Source organism: Diabrotica virgifera, chromosome 1, assembly GCF_917563875.1.
Source record: "Diabrotica virgifera virgifera chromosome 1, PGI_DIABVI_V3a".
NCBI classification, from domain to species: domain Eukaryota; kingdom Metazoa; phylum Arthropoda; class Insecta; order Coleoptera; family Chrysomelidae; genus Diabrotica; species Diabrotica virgifera.
This window is the reverse complement of record NC_065443.1, coordinates 35,248,551-35,266,964: the sequence shown is the minus strand read 5'-3', so window position 1 is coordinate 35,266,964 and position 18,414 is coordinate 35,248,551. Positions and strand designations below refer to the sequence as shown.

At 31.9% G+C, this 18,414-nt stretch overlaps 1 protein-coding gene across 2 annotated transcripts in view; it reads right to left on the bottom strand.

The window, feature by feature from the left end:
- The window catches only part of LOC126882878 (sex peptide receptor), a 1,311,932-nt gene that overhangs the window by 384,125 nt on the left and 909,393 nt on the right, over window positions 1-18,414 (bottom strand). For both annotated transcript variants that reach the window (XM_050648043.1, XM_050647973.1), the window contains one exon: window positions 11,190-11,734. In XM_050648043.1, coding sequence (XP_050504000.1) covers window positions 11,190-11,663 — 474 coding nt within the window. In that variant the 5' untranslated portion in view covers window positions 11,664-11,734. The remainder of the gene's footprint in view (window positions 1-11,189; window positions 11,735-18,414) is intronic.

The window sequence follows — 18,414 nt, the reverse complement described above, 5'->3', positions numbered from 1 at the left end:
GGAGTATCACAAACTAAAGTGCAATACAAATTTAACATTTTAACCTATTGGGTATTGAATATTGATTCAAAAACCGGTTTTTGGAATAACCGGTTTTTTTGACCGGTTATAACCGCCAGGTTAAACCGTAAGCAAAAAAAAAACGGTATAACCGAAAACCGATGTTTTGATAAAAACCGCCATCTCTATGATGCTACACCAATTTAATATAACCGTCAGAGGATTTAACATGTTAATTTCTCCAAAAAAGACACAATGCATGAGTATAACAGCAAATCTACTACGATGTTAATTATAGATGGAGAGTCAAATAATAGAACAAGTGCTGGAGTTTAAATATCTAGGCATCTCACTATCTAGCTCACTGAAAGCTCAAAACAGAAGTAGAAGATCAAATGAATACAGCAAACAGAGCCGCAGGTTGCTTGAATAAAATCATGTGGATAAAAAATATAGGAAAGGAAATAAAAGAGGATTTCACAAAACAGTCATCAGAGCAATAATGATATACGCGGTAGAAACACGTGACCTAACACAAAAAGGACAAAATGAATGCTAGAAACATCAGAGATGAATATCCTTCAAAAACTTGATGGTAAGACACTATGGGACAGAGCTAATACAAATATACGATGGGGATGGAAAGTGGAGAACATTAATAACTGGGTAAGAAACAGAAGAGAGGAATGAAATGTTCACCACATAAGGTGAATGAAAACAAAGGAGTAAGGACGGCAACAGTTCCCCAGTAGGAGGAAAATCATTAGGAAGATCACGAAAACGATGGAACGACAACTTACTGGAGGCACATTGAAAACACAGACATAGTCATGTTCATACAAAAAGATGTAGAAGAAGAATTTTAGTTTACGGTTTCTATTAGTTTTTTCATGTTAGCCTATATATTCTTTAAATTGTTTGAAAATGCTTTCATGCTTTATGCCTTTGAGAGTGCTGAAATGTGAAATCAAGGAGAGTAAAATAGTAGGTTAAAATTGTTTGGTTTCCTAGGGGCATCTGCGAAAAAAATAAATCTTTTTTTGTAAAGAAGATCCCATATAGTATGGTATAGTTAGACCCAAACCCAGACATCCAAAGTGAAAGTTATCCTCCAACACCAAATTGTTCTATATGGTCCACATAATGTTCAGAAAAAAGTCACACCATTTTGAGCGTCGGGTTTGGGGGGGGAGAGGGGGGGAGAAATCTGCAAATTCGTAGTTTTTTACGTTTTTCTTCAATATATCTAAAACTAAGCGATTTAGCATGAAGAACCTTCTACACAAAATTGTTCTATATTAAATTTGAAATAAAAAAGGTCCTATGCATAACCCTTCTAAAATGAACGGTTCCAAAGTTACGGAGGTAGTATAGTATAATTGGTCCAAAAATAGGCCTAACCCAGACATCCAAAGTAAAAGTTTTCCTTCAACACCAAATTGTTCTATATGGTCCATATATTGTGCAGTAAAAAGTTACACCACTTTGAGAGTCCGGTTTGGGGGGGAGATGGGGGAGAAGTCGCTAAATTAGTAGTTTTTTTTTTAAGTTTTTCGTCAATATTTCTAAAACTATGCTTTAGCGTAAGGAATGTTCTATAGAAAAATGTTCTACATAAAATTTAAAACAAAAAAGGTTGTATACATAATTGTTATAAAATCAACGGTTCCAGAGTTACGGAGGGTGAAAAGTGGAGCTTTTCGATACTTTTTATGTTTACCAATTTTCCCCCCCTCTCCCCCCCGCCAAACCCGACGCTCAAAATGGTGTGCCTTTTTTCTGAACATTATGTGGACTATATAGAACAATTTGGTGTTGGAGAAAAACTTTCACTTTGGATGTCTGGGTGGGTTTTTGGTATAGTTATATCATAAATATTTCCCAAAAAATATAAAAAGTATCGAAAACCTCGACTTTTCACCCTCCGTAACTGTGAAACCGTTGATTTTATAACAATTATGTATAGAACATTTTTTGTTATAAATTGCATGTAGAACATTTTTGTATATAACATTGTTTACGCTAAAGCATAGTTTTAGAAATATTGATGAAAAACTTAAAAAAACTACTAATTTACTGGCTTCTCTCCCATCTCCCTCCCAAACCGGACGCTCAAAATGGTGTAACTTTTTACTGAACAATATGTGGACCATATAGAAAATTTTGGTGTTGGAAGAAAACTTTTACTTTGGTTATTTGGGTAAGGCCTTTTTTTGGACCAGTTATACTATAATACCTCCGTAACTTTGGAACCATTCATTTTAGAAAGATTATGCATAGGGCCTTTTTTATTTCAAATTTAATGTAGAACAATTTTGTATAGAGAGTTGTTCATGCTAAACCGCATAGCTTTAGAAATATTTGCGAAAACCTTAAAAAACTACGAATTTACCGATTTCTCCCCCCCCTCTCCCCCCTCTCCCCCCACCAAACCCGACGCTCAAAATGGTGTGACTTTTTTCTGGACATTGTGTGGACCATATAGAACAATTTGGTGTTGAAGGATAACTCTCACTTTGGATGTCTGGGTTATGCCATCTTTTGGATCAACTGTATTATACTAATATGCCGCGGTAATTTTCTCCCTTATGCCATTTTACGAATAGTCTGGGCTGATTATCGGAGAGTAGGCCATTTTGGGGAAAAGTTATTTACCATCAAGTTTATTGCTGGAATCGAATTATAAGATCCTATATATTAATAATATAGGTATGCCAAGTCCTCAGATAGTGTGCTACTTTTTTTATAAACAAAATGGCGCTCGAAAATCGTGTTTTTTTTTCAATTATTGCTCTAGAACTCCGAAGATTTTAACTTTACAAAAAAAAAACACTTAAATAAAAATTCACCGTGATTAAATTCTGCATAGAGAAGTGTTTTTCCCGATCTGCTCCGACGAAAATTTTCCTCGGAAAATGCGGGTTTTCCCAACAAAATCTTTAATTTTCAAATAAAGTTTTAGATAAGTAATTATTTACCAATAATTAAATAATTTGGTGACTTAAAAGCCTTCTTGGTTTAGATTATAGTTCCAGAAGCTGGTGAAAATTAAACGAATATTTTAGCAACAATTCAATTGTTAATTAATAATTTACGGTCGCAATAATAACCAAAATAATTATTATATACTGATCAAACTTTGAAATCTTATATAGAGTAGATGCCTATTTAACATTTTGTCGACAAAATACAAATTTTTTATTTTTTTGCATAATCTTTAAATGTTTAAAAAAATAGTTACAAACAAATTAACGCTTCTCAGAAAGTTTTTATTATATTATAATTTTAAAAAATACCCAAAATGCGCATTTCAAATATCTTGAAAATGAATGCTTTAAAACTTTTTTGCAACCATTTGCAAAAAAGTTATGAAACAGCAAAGTAAACATACAATTACTACGGTGTTAATAATTTTTTTTAATTCTTTCAAAGCGTAGAAGTGAGTTTAAAGTACAAGCTAATTATTTATTAAACAATATCGATTATCAGCTTAATGGTTATATTTTAATTAAAGATTATAAATATATTTTTTTGTAATTTACACGCGCGAAAGTAGAATAATACAGTACCGTAGCTACCCGCCCACATACACAACTTGCGCGAGTTTAAGCGTGTCAGTCGCTTCGAGTGAACACTTTATCTCCGGCTCTGTATCAAGCCTACTTTCGCGATAAAAATTACAAAAAAGTATTTTTAATCTTTGATTAAAATATAACCATTGCACTAATTTTTGACATTCATTGTGAGTAATTAGATTGTACCATAGACTCACTTTTAAGCTTTGAAACAATTAAAACAAATTATAAACAATGGAGAAATCGTATATTAATTTTGCTGTTTCCTAACTTTTTTGCAAATGGTTGGAAATTTTTTTAAAGCATTCATTTCCAAGACCTATGAAATACGCATTTTAAGTATTTTTTAAAATTAGAATACAATAAACAATTTCTAAGAAATGTTAATTTGTTTATAACAATTTTTTTAAACATTTAAAGATTATGCAAAAAAATTAAAAATTAATATTTTGTCGACAAAATATTAAATAGGCATCACACCTTTATAATCTTTCTAAGTTTGATAAATGTCTCATGATTATTTTGGTTGTTATTGCGACTGTAAATTGTTAATTAACAATTTAATTGTTGCTAAAATATTCGTTTCATTTTAACCGGCTTCTGAATTTATACTCTCTACTAAGAAAGCTCTTATTTCACCAAGCTGTATAATTATTGATAAATAATTACTGGCCCAAAAAATTTATTTGAAAATTCGAGATTTTGTTGGGAAAACCCACATTTTCCGAGGAAAATTTTCGTCGGAGCAAATCGGGAAAAACATGCATCTATGTAGAATTAAATTGGGGTAAATTTTTATTTGATTATTTTTGGTGTTAAGTTAAAATCTTCGGATTTATAGAGCAATAATTGAAAATAATACGATTTGTCGGCGCCATTTTGTTTACAAAAAAAGTAGCACACTATCTGTGGACTTTGCATATCTATATTAATAATATATAGGATCTTGTAGTTCGATTAAAGCAATAAAATTGCTGGTAAATAACCTTTCTTTGTACTTTACTAATTAGACCAACGTATTATAACTATTTTTTTTTCAAAATTTAAAGATTATGCAAAAAAAAGAAAAATTTATATTTTGTCGATAAAATATTAAACAAGCAGCTCATCTTTATAATCTTTATAAGTTTGATCAATGTATCACGAATATTTTGGTTATTATTGCGATCGTAAATTGTTAATTAACAATTGAATTGTTGCTAAAATATTCGTTTCATTTTCACCGGCTGCGGCTTCTGTAATTACAATCTATACCAAGAAATCTTTGATGCCCCTAAGATATTTAATTATTGATTAATAATTACTTACCTAAAACTTTATTTGAAAATTATAGTTTTTGTTAGGAAAACCCGCATTTTCCGAGGAAAATTTTCGTCGGAGCAAATCGTGCAAAACATATCTCTATGCAGAATTTAATTGCGGTGAATTTTTATTTGAGTGTTTTTGTTGTAAATTTAAAATCTTCGGAGTTATAGAGCAATAATTGAAAAAAATACGATTTGTCGGCGCCATTTTGTTTATAAAAAAAGTAGCACACTATCTGCGGACTTTGCATACCTATATTATTAATATATAGGATCTTATAATTCGATTCCAGCAATAAAATTGCTGGTAAATAATTTTTCCATGAATTTTGCTATTAGCCCAGAGTAGAATCCATACGGGAGTATTGATTCTAATTAAAAAAATCTGGCATAAGGACTACTAGTGCCCTAAATACAATTATTATGATCCAAGCATGTACCTACTGCTAATAGGTTAGTGTTGTGATTTTCTCTTTCATGCCAGTTGATTTTTTTTTAGTTTTCACGATACCGAATCTGCAAAAGACGGTATAACCATAGGATCTTGCAAACGAAAAATTTTATGAATACTAATTTTAAAAATAATCAGTTAATATTTACAGCATCAGAAGGACTTACTTACTAATCACGAGAAAAATCCAGGTCCGTATTAACAACAAAATACAAAGTAATTGTGACCTTGAAAAAACACCCTGTATATTGAAATTTTTAAAATACGTTTGCACCCCTGAAGAGAGCACGAAAAACTAAGTTTAATGTCCTGCTTTAATTTTTTGTGCAGACAATTTAATGACATTACTTTTGAAATTATATCGAAATTTTTATTATGAGTTCTTAAAACCCAGAGTTCTTAAAAATTTCGACATAATTTAAAAATTAAATTCATTAAATTGTCTGTCCAAAAAATTGAAGCTAACCATTAAACTTAGTTTTTGGTGCTCTTTTCATACCTATGTGCAAACGGATTTTGAAAATTTCAATATACAGGGTGTTGTTTCAAGGTTACAATTCCTTTTTATTGTCTTGTTAATCCGGACCTGGATTTTTGTTGTGACTTATAAGTGGGTCATTCGAATGTCGTAAATAACTATTGATTATTTTTAAAATGGGTATTTATTTAATAACTTTAATAATTTATTGGTAAAATTGCTTTAAAAATCTGCTTTTTAATTTCAGTGTTCTTAAAAGTATCAATATATTTAATTTCAAAATTTAAAGTCATTAAATTTCCTTCACAAAAAATTAGAGCAAACCGATAAATTCAGATTTTTGTGGTCTTTTCAAATGTGCAAACAAATTTTGAAAATTTCAATATACAGGGTGTTGTTTCAAGATCACAATTACTTTATTTTTTTTTGTTAATCCGGACCAGGATTTTTCTAGTGATTAATAATTAGGTTGTTACAATGTGGTAAAGAATATTGATTAATTTTAAAATAAGTATTTATTCAATAGCTTTAATAATTTATAATTAAAAGTGAATAATACCTGCTTTTTAATGTCAGTGTTTTTAAAAAATTCAATATAAATTTAAAATTAAAGTCATAAAATTGTCTGGCCGAAAAATTGAAGCGAAAGGTTAGACTTAGTTTTTTGTGCTCTTTTCAAATATGCAAACAGATTTTCAGAATTTCAATATACAGGTTGTTGTTTTAAGGTCAAAATTACTTTATAATTTTTTGTTAATCCGGACCTGGATTTTTCTTGTGATTAGTATGTCGATCGTTTGGGTTTTGGATGAGACACATGTGTACCAAATATAAAAAAATATACAGAATGGTTCTAAAGTTTTGGCTTAGGAAAGCAAATGGCAAAATCGATAAAACACCCTGTAACTCGGTTATAAAAGTCGGTAGGGCAAAAAATGTAGTATACCTAGAACCGCCTCGGTGACCTCTATTCACAATTAAAGTATTTCCCTTTCCCAATGAAACACCCTGTATAAGAAAATTAACGTAAACACATACTATAAAAAATGATACTTTTTAAGCCATATATCAAAAATGATCGGAAGCATAAGAAAACATTTATTGAATTTAATTTAAATAATTTTGGGCTCAAATTTCATGCGTTCGGTCCTGTTGTTAACACCGAAATGTATTTTTTGTACCAAAATATACATTTTAGTTTAAAAGCTTTCCAGCCCGACAGATTCTTATTCAGGCCACACTCAAATTACGCAGCCACCCCTAACACTTTTTTTCGCTCGACAATATTTTTCTTCGTTTTAGCGTGACTCGTCCGTACTTTAGTTTTGTAAACATCTTTTTAAGGAGTCCATTACGGAAGACTCTCTTATCTTTATTAGTGCACACGGTAAAACCCGAAAAGCAAGAAAGTGAAGACAAAGGAGGTTTTTATTGCGGCAATATGCAAATGCGTGGGAAAATGTGCAGCTAATAGAAAAACAAGAGTAGAAAAATAATCTGTGGTAAAAAACATAATAATTATTATTTTTTGTTTATTAGCCTTGGATCCCGCGTACAAAAAAAGTTAACTAATAGCAAGCTGAAAATTTGTTAATAGCTTAACCGTGTCTAGTCGGACAAATTTTGATGTATTGGAACACATCGTGACCCGTCAAAATAGCCCGGTCAAAACAGCCCCGTCAAAATAGCTCGAACACAAAATAGCCTCGACAAAATAGCCCGCAAACAAAATAGCCCCGACAAAATAGATCGCACACAAAATAGCCCCGGTCAAAACAGCCCCGGCTAAACAGCCTCTTATAAACAATTACATAATTAGACTAAGTTTTCACTCTAATGGCATACAAAACAACATAATGCTATTCTACACCCCACCAGAATGAAAACAATGGGAACCTTCTCTGGTTACACCTCCGAGGCTTCTACAATATGCAAGCCATACGGATGTTGAGACTAAGGAAGATGAGGGAATTCTACAATTTACAATTCACGTCCCATCTGCTCAGCGCGGTAAAGTTCCAACGAGAATGGTTCCCTTCGTACTCCAATCAGAGTAAATGTAAATCAAAAATGAATAGCCATTTTCAATTTCGTTGCAAAACGAAAATACAGCCGAACTATATTCTAGTCCAATCAGAGAGTGCATCAAGCACCTCTACCGGTTTCGAAACTTATTAGTCTCTCATCAGGAGGCACATATGCTGCTCTCCCTGATCCAACCAAAACAAAACCCCAGCGTGCAGTCCCGGATTGCAACGAACGAAATGGCATAGATGCCCTAGCGGCAACTGCTACAACAAGACAAAGTTTTCACTCTAATGGCATAAAAAACAACATAATGCTATTCTACACCCCACCAGAATGAAAACAATGGGAACCTTCTCTGGTTACACCTCCGAGGCTTCTACAATATGCAAGCCATATGGATGCTGAGACTAAGGAAGATTGAAAATGGAAGAAATTCAAAATCGCTATTCATTTTTGATTTACATTTACTCTGATTGGAGTACGAAGGGAACCGTTCTCGTTGGAACTTTACCGCGCTGAGCAGATGGGACGTGAATTGTAAAAATTGTAGAATTCCCTCATCTTCCTTAGTCTCAGCATCCGTATGGCTTGCATATTGTAGAAGCCTCGGAGGTGTAGCCAGAGAAGGTTCCCATTGTTTTCATTATGGTGGGGTGTAGAATAGCATTATGTTGTTTTGTATGCCATTAGAGTGAAAACTTAATCTTGTTGTAGCAGTTGCCGCTAGGGCATCTATGCCATTTCGTTCGTTGCAATCCGGGACTGCACGCTGGGGTTTTGTTTTGGTTGGATCAGGGAGAGCAGCATATGTGCCTCCTGATGAGAGACTAATAAGTTTCGAAACCGGTAGAGGTGCTTGCTGCACTCTCTGATTGGACTGGAATATGGTTTGGCTGTATTTTCGTTTTGCAACGAAATTGAAAATGGTTATTCATTTTTCAAAAAATTTAGTTTTAGCCTAGAAGGGGTTGTATCACCAACAGGATATTTTTTTCCTTATTTCTCTGAACTATAAACAAAACTTATTACAAAGTTAATTACACTCTAAACTTGACGCTGCCATCAATCAACATTTTTATAAGGGTTATACTACTAAAAGTTGGTCAAAAGTTTGTATCATCTGTCCTCATTAAAACTTTCAAGTTTAAAAGCAATAACGTGGTTTACTAAATAAGAACACCAGATGCTTCCAATTAGTTCAACTCTTTCGATAAATCTTTTCTTTTTACTGTTTATTGGACGTACTTAGTAAAAAATAGAAATGCGTAATTTAATTAAGAAAAGATTTAATAACTTACTAATTTAATGATTTACTTAGGATAATATGAGATTACGTTAAGGCCTAATGAAATAACTTAGTGATAGGAATATAGTATTTAACGATCACTGTATAAATAAAAAAAATATGAATATTGCCATAAAAAAATAATTTTTCTGCAGCCGTCCCGAAAATAAAACTTCCGGTATGCTTTATTAAATCGAAAGTACCATTTTACACAACTCGTACCGAAAGTAGCTACTTTCGGGACTAATTTTTTCATTTTCTGGACGGTTTTTTTATTTTCGGGGCGATTTCGGGTAGCTAGGTAACGGCTTTGACAATAACGTCAACTTTGCATTTTATTATGACAACGCTTGTCACTTAAGATTCGTGTGTGTTTTCGCTCAGTTTTTCGTTTTTCAATTTTAAGAAAGGAAATCAGCAGTGAAAGTGAAGCCGAAATGATTCCAGATGAGATTAGGGAACCTGCTAAAGCCGCTATTTATGAATAATTGCTATAATTGTGTTATTAGTACTCATAAGTAGATTTTTCTAACGTTGAATTCACAAGAGTAACTTTAAAGTGTTTAATCAAAGTTCATAAGTAAAGTTTATCCATATTATATTCTTTTTAACATACAAAACGGCTGCAGAAAAATATTGTACGTAACACGATCCCAAAAGTGATTTTACGAGACTCGCAAGAAACTTCCTACTCGTCTCGTAAAATATCACTTTCGGAACTTGTTACGTAAATTACTATAATTAACCTTTTTTTAAATTAATCTAAACAATTTAAATTTATCTTGAATTAAAAATCAGTAAAGAATATTGTTAAGTGCGAATAGTACATTCGAGAATAATGGTGGGTCCAACGGACCCGCGTTGTCCGGTTACGTCAGTAAAATATCTTGCCCGAATAAGGTGTTAAACAGATCGGTGCCGATAGACCTTATATCGGATCATCTACTATAAGTGTAATGAATACACAAGCCTAAGACCAATAAAAGCCGTAGTACCACAAGGAAGTGTCTTGGGACCGATATTGTACTTGCTCTACACTGCTGACCTACCCACAAGTAACAGAACAACGTGTGCAACTTTTGCTGATGACACTGCTGTACTAGCCGCTCACCATGATCCAAATGCAGCATCCAGAACCCTTCAGAAAGACCTTAATAATATACAAAGATGGCTTAAAAAATGGAAGATAAAGGCGAATGAGAGTAAATCCACCCATGTAACATTCACCATGAAAAGACAAACATGTCCATCTGTAACACTAAATGAAACGCAACTCCCACAAACCGATACTGTGAAGTACCTAGGAATCCATCTTGATAGGAGATTAACTTGGCAAAAGCACTTTTTTACAATAAGAAAACAACTATGAATAAAATTCCGAGAAATGTACCGGATCATCGGTCGTAAATCTCAACTATCTCTTGAAAACAAACTGCTGATATATAAAACTATAGTAAAACCAGTGTGGACCTATGGTATCCAACTTTGGGGGACAGCCAGTCAAACTAACCTAGAAATACTGCAGAGATTCCAGAACAAAGTCCTTAGAACAATGCTGAATGCCCCTTGGTACGTGCCAAACTATGTGATAGAGCATGACCTCAATGTGCCATCCATAAAAACAGTAATAATAGAATATTACAAAAAATATTCTAAGAGACTAGAATCTCGTCCAAACGAGTTAGCCAGCAACCTCACTGATGACCACAATGATGTACGACGCTTGAAGAGATTCAAATTAGTGGACCTAGCAAGAAGATTCGAATACACTGTGATAACTAAACTTATTTTAACTTGTCTTAATTTAATTTATGTAAAGAGGGTGATCACTGGATCTCCCTCTACAGGTCAAATTTTTCAATTTTTGTCAAATAATTTACCTATTGTTCTTAGTTAAGAACAGAGTGTAAATATTACAACATTAAAAAAAATCTACTATAAAACATTTTTTGGTAAACTATTACTAAAAGTCCTGAAAATAAAAAGACTGTTTTCGTAGGTATCACCAGCCTTCATTGATAAGAACGTAGTAAAAGAATAAAACGCAATAACAGAAATAAGCACTTACCTCATGCATCAAATTCCACGAATAACAAAGGCTGGCCGGAAACAAAGGTTTGTAGTGGTTCCCCAATGTGTACATGTAGATCAACCATGGAGACGGTACCAACAACGTAAACATATCGCATAAAGCCATAGCCATGAGGACAACATTGGTCGGAGTGCGCATGTGTCTTTTGCTCAGTACTATCACAATAAGCGTATTGGCTACCATAGTCACCACCAACAAAATAGGCATGAGATAACCGTAGAGAGGAGTTGCATATGTTATAGGCATCTCTAAGGTTATATTTAAGAAATTTATATTTGACATATTCAGTTCCATTTGTATAATCGAGGTGTTGGTCCATGAATTATTGGTGGATGCGACGGAGGTAGTGTTATTGGTGTTGTCCGCCATGTTTGCATACATTTGAATATTTATTTGAAATAGTGCACAAATATTCAGTGGATGGTGGCCCACTTGTTTAATGCTGAACATACAGAAGATTTTTTTCGATATATTTATTGAAATATTCCGTCATTTTGTCCATTTTCTCCTCAAGATTGCACCTGAAAACAAATAATGTATTTAGTATAAATACACACAAACGTTAATGCCTGGTTTCATCAACCGATCTTGAGCTTCAGCTTAGCTCAGTTCAGGTTATAGATAGAGCCACTTTAGGTTTTTCTTACATTGCACCATAATTTTCGATTCTTATCTAAGCTATCCACGTAGCAATTCATTGTGGCAAGCTGAAAATTAATCTAATACCGCAGGCTGTTGGTGAAAAAACGTGATATAATTCAGGAATTTTTGAAACCTATCAGGTGTTGTAAAGGACGATGGCAGGAATAACTTATACTAAAATGTAACCAAAAATTTCAGGAGCTTTTTTATTTATGACGTTTTTCATTTGTTGAATTTGCAATTTTTAAACATTTTTAATTTTGCAGCTTAGGATATTTATTTTCAAGAAAAACCTTTAAACATAAAATTGTAGTGAATTAAAAAACCTACAATTTGAGCTATAACAAGTTTAATTTTGTTAATACGTTATTGCAAAACAGTCTGCGAAATTTCCAAAATGGCAGTCTTTTGCAATTGCATTATTTATTGTAAAGATAACTTTTTATTTATTTTTTAAGGTTTAAAATAAAGATCTTTCAAGGCCAAACATAAAAAAATTATAAAGTCCGATTGGTAAACTTGCTGCTTAGATATTATAACTTGTTTATCCCAAGGGGTCAAATGTCGACCCGTAGTTAATCGTAGAGAGTTAAAAATCGTAGAGAGTTAATCCAAGATCCATTCTCCTTCTAAAGATTTATGTTTTCATATTCTGATGTAAATAAATGCGTAAAATATTTTTCAACCTCTTATTTCGGGTTTGAAAATACGGGGTCATATTTCGTTATAAACATTTAGAACTGAAGCCGCCCCTGTACATTCTATGAGTTTCTAACTTGCAGATTATTGTTGTTGAAGACAAAATAAAGATTCAAAACAAAATAAAAATTTTCTACGACCAATTGAAGCCGAGATAATTGCTTTTGTTTTCTTAAATCGTAGTGACTTTATTTATAACAATTAAGGAATTATTTCACAGTCATCAACTAAAAAAAGACTTATATTATCTTAAAATAAAAAAAATTATTTTAAACGAAAATTACATTTAGTTATTAAAAATAATTTTGAAAGTGTAGTGGAGATTTATTTTTCTATACGATACAATATTTATTTTCTATACAAATGTGATTTATTGTGTCGGTTGCCCTTAGCAACGGTTAGCAACTTATAGTACCTACATTGAATCACGGTTTTTGCTCCAAATTTTAAAGCACCGCTTGGATTGACTTGAAATTTAGCAAACACTTAGATAACATATCAAAGAATAAAAATTGTATTGGGCCTGTGTGTGCATTTGCCCTGGGGGTGGCCTTCACCCCTTAGAAGGGTGAAAAAATATACGTTCGAAATAAGTTAGGAAATGGATAAAACGTCTAATTCTAAGCAACTTTTGTTCTACATTTTGTCATTTAGCTAATACTTTTTGAGTTATTTCCGAGTAAATACGTTCATATTTCAACAACAAAAAAAAAAACCCGTTTTTAGGCGGTTTTTGGCAAATAACTCAAAATGTAAGTATTTTATTGAAAAAACATTCTTAGCAAAAATATAGTCCATTAAAAATTAAAAAAAATGATGTACGTATGAATTCACTAGACCCATCAGAAGCAAAGTTCTAGTTAATGAAAAATAGGTTCATATCTGTCAAATTTCAAAGTGAAATACCCAAAAAACAATGCACTTTTTGAAGAACACTCATAACAACTTTTTTTAAAGTGTTTAAAAAAATTTGTTCCTATCTGTTTTTTAAAAAAGTTTATAGCATCAATAGTAGGCAAGTTACGCTCAAAATAAAATTGATCTCTTTTTTTTTTTGGTCAAAAAAACTCGGAAAAGTTACCCCCTAATTAGCATCAAAAATGAAATTAATCCTTTTTACTTCATAAGTTGTCTTACTCGTGTATGTGTCGTTTATGTCTGCAAGTTTCATTAGTTCAAAGTGCTTATTTTTGAAGGGATTGTAGTTGAAAGGGCTTGAACTAGTCAATAATTACGAGTGTATGCAAATTTAGAACAACCATATCTTAACTTATTTTTGCCTTACAAAAAAAAACAAAAAATCCAAAATACTCAGAAAAGCAAAAACTACATTTTGTTACTCTTTGTGATTGTTGGTCACACTAATAAATTTTAAGTTATTTTGAAAAAAAATTTTTTTTCAAAATTAAAAAAGATTTACTTCAAAACCATTTTTTTTTAATAAGCCCTTTGAACCGATAATACTTACAGATCATATAAATAATACATGAGCAGAATAACTTATGAAGCGGTAACGATTAATTTGATTTAAGATGGTAATTAGGGGGTGACTTTCCCGAATTTTTTTGATAAAAAAAAGAGATCAACTTTTTTTTACCGTAACTTGTTTACTTTTGATACTAGAAACTTTTTTAAAAATAAAATATAATATTTTGTTAATAACTTTAAAAAAGTTCTAATGAGTGTTCTTCAAAAAGTGCATCATATTTTGGTTTTCACTTTTAAATTTGACGGTTATGAACCTATTTTTCATTATCTAGAACTTTGCTTCTGCTGAGTCTAATGAGCTCATGCATACACCAGTTTTTTTTTAATTTTTAATGGGCTATATTTTTCTTAAGAATGTTTTTTTCAATAAAGTACTTACTTTTGAGTTATTTGCCAAAAATCGCTTAAAAACGTGTTTTTTCCTTATTGAAAAATGAACGTATTTACGCGGAAATAACTCGAAAAATATTAACTTAATGGCAAAATGTAAATAATTTTGGACATTTCGCAGGCTGTTTTGCAATAATGTATAAACGAAATTAAACTTGTTATAGTTCAAATTGTAGGTTTTTTAATTTTCTACAATTTTCTATTTAGAAGTTTTTCTTTAAAATGAATATCATAAGCTGCAAAATTAAAAATTTTTAAAAATTGCAAATTTAACAAATGAAAAACGTCATAAATAAAAAAGATCCTGAAAATTTCGGTTACATTTTAGTATAAGTTATTCCTGTCATCGTCTTTTACAACACCTGATAGGCTTTAAAAATTTCTGAATTATATCCTGAAGTCGACCTATTTTTCACCCACAGCTTGGACTATAAAACTCAGTGGTTCAACGTGTATGTTTCGTAAGCTGAGCTTAAAGCACGTCTAAAATTTAAGATCTGTTGGTACAACCAGGTATAAATCTATTATAAAGCATATTTCACGAAATTGCGACTGCTGTGGATTATTCCTAGACACTTGACAGCTAATGGTTCACTCTAATGTACAGCAAAAGAAGTACAAAGGAAATTAATTTAGTAACGAAAATATGAAACAAATAGTTTCTAAATTAAGTTTGAAAAATTATTTTATAGTATTTTTTACAGTATTAATAAGAAGTTATTTGTAGTATGTAGTAGTAAATCCTGTTGATATAATTCATGTGCACTGCACATTTTACGCGGAAACGTTTCTCTGTCTAGCAGTTTTACCTTCTTTGCTTAACATTAAAGATATTTCAATGTTAGCAAGATATGAAAATATTTAGACTTTTTAACATTTTTTTGTTTTTTATTTATCTGCAAAATATTTGCTAAAGCTTGATTGGTTATTACCTACGATTTAATGTGTTTCTAATCAGTCATATTGTTATTCCAAGATATTTTATTTCCATTTTTATAAGGCATTGTTTTGCTCTTATTTTAAATCTTTGGACTAATCTTCGCAAACTATTTTTATTTATCTTGAGCTATCAATATAAAACACTATATTTTTATTTCTTTGTTTTACATTCTGTATTCTCTTCCTTTGTTAACGCTTTTAATGTTTGCTACCATCCATATTGTACATTTGCCTTAATAAATGTTAAATACGTTATCAGTTAAAACCGTATTTTTACTTGCCTTCGACACTGCTTCGGGAGAATTTGCTATTAACAATTTTAGGACCTTCTAATTCATCCCTAATCCAAAATCGTCGCAAATTCGTAAAATAAGTATATTACCGTAAAATGGGGTGACTTTGACCGATTTTGTAATTTAATCCTATAAAAATAATATTTTAAATTTTGCTACATTTTTGTATATGCAAATATGTTATAGGTTTAGGCGTCTACTTTCAGTAGCTTACATTATAATTACAAGAAAATAATCATGAATTAAAAAAATATATAAAATGCCTTTGGTCAAGTTCACCCCATCTGGGGGGAAGTTGACCGTATTAGTGTGGTATAAATAGACCCAAACCCAGACATCCAAAGTGAATGTTATCTTCCAACACCAAATTATTCTATATGGTCCACATAATGTTCAGAAAAAAGTCACACCATTTTGAGCGTCGGGTTTGGGAGGGAGAGGGGGGAGAAATCGGTAAATTCGTAGTTTTTTAGGTTTTTCGTAAATATTTTTCAAACTATACGATTTAGCATAAACAACCTTCTATACAAAAATTTTCTACATTAAATTTGAAATAAAAAAGGTTCGATGCATAATCCTTCTAAAATGAACGGTTTTAAAGTTATTGAGGTAGTATAGTATAATTGGTCCAAAAAAGGCCTAACCTAAAAATCCAAAGTAAAAGTTTTCCTCCAACACCAAATTGTTCTATATGGTCCACATATTGTTCAGTAAAAAGTAACACCATTTTGAGCGTCAGGTTTGGGTGGGAGATGATGGAGAAATCGGTAAATTTGTAGTTTTTTTTACGTTTTTCGTCAATATTTCTAACACTATGCTTTACAGTAAACAATGTTCTACGCAGAAATGTTCTACATAAAATTTAAAACAAAAAAGGTCATACACATAATTGTTATAAAATCAACAGTTCCAGAGTTACGGAGGGTGAAAAGTGGAGGTTTTCGATACTTTTTATATTTTTTGGGCAATTCCCTACTGATTTTCTTTAACAGGATTGTGTTTTATAAATCAAATTTGCTATTCCAGTGGCCGATGGTATGTTAGTGATAAGCCCTTGAAGAAACGTCAACCTCACCACACAAAATTATCATCAATTGCCCAAAAAATATAAAAAGTATCGAAAACCTCCACTTTTCACCATCCGTAACTCTGGAACCGTTGATTTTATAACAATTATGTATAGGACCTATTTTGTTTTAAATTTTGTGTAGAACATTTTTGTATAGAACATTGTTTACGGTAAAACTACTAATTTACCGATTTCACCCCCATCTCCCCCCCCCCAAACCGCACGCTTAAAATGTTGTAAGTTTTTGCTGAACCATATATGGACCATACAGAACAACTTGGTGCCGGAGGAAAACTTTTATTTTGGATGTATGGGTTAGGCCTTTTTTTGGACCAATTATATTATATTACCTCCGTAACTTTGGAACCGTTCATTTTAGAAGGATTATGCATAGGACCTTTTTTATTTCAAATTTAATGTAGAACATTTTTATATGAAAGGTTATTCATGCTAAACCGCACAGTTTTAGAAATATTGACGAAAAACGTAACAAACTACGAATTTACCGATTTCTCCCCCCCTCCCCCCCCCAAACCCGACGCTCAAAATGGTGTGACTTTTTTCTGAACATTATGTGGACCATATAGAACAATTTGGTGTAGGAGGATAACTTTCACTTTTGATGTCTGGGTTATGCCATCTTTTGGATCAATTCTATCATACTATATAATATGCTTTTTGCATGTTAAACTTATTTTTCTTTTAGGTGCGGTTAATTTGACCGTTTTTTAAACCAATTTTTCTTAATTGGTTATATCGGTGGATTTAACAACCCTTGGAATATTAATTCTTTTTTTTTTATTTAAAAATGAATTCTAAGATATTTATAAATTTGAATCGTTAAAAATAATTTTTAAAATTATACAGGGTGGCTGAAGTATAACAATAGATATTTTTCTATGTTTTCGGTCAAATTCACCCCAGCGGTCAAAGTAACCCCATTTTACGGTATTTATATGCGTTCAAATATGTCTTAAAACATAACATAGCTATGGTAAGATGTAAGAGAAAACTATCGCAACCTATCAAGTATGCAACTGGCATTGGACAAGGAGATTCGCTGAGCCCATTAATATTTAATCTGATAATCGATGAAATCATAAAGAATGTTAAAAAGAAAGAGGATATAGAATGGGAGAAAAGGAAATAATGATAATCTGCTACGCCGGCGACGGCATAATAACAGCCGAAAATGGAGATGACCTACAAAGATTAATTAAAGAATTTGAAGATACGGCTCTCATATACAACGTGGTGATCTCAACAAAGAAAACGAAATCGATAGTAATATCATCGGAACTGAGACGATATAAATTGGTCTTAAATAACAAAATAATAGAACAAGTGATGGAAACGCAATACTTGGGAAAAAAAGTGTCAAGCTTCGCAAAGTGGAAGAAGAAGTACAAAAACAAGTGAACATGGCGAACAGAGCAGCAGGGGATATCTCAGAAACACAATCTGGAGAAACAAATACCTCACAATGAAAACGAAAACCAGGATATATAATTCAACAATACGACCAATAATGACGTAAGAGCAAATAGGGCGAAAACACTAAGACCAGAAATGAAAGTCTTACGAAAAATAACAAACCAAACTCTAAGACAGAGAGTAAGAAGTGAAGAAATACGAGCGAGATGTGCTATAGAAGAAATAAACATGTGGACCAAAAGAAGAA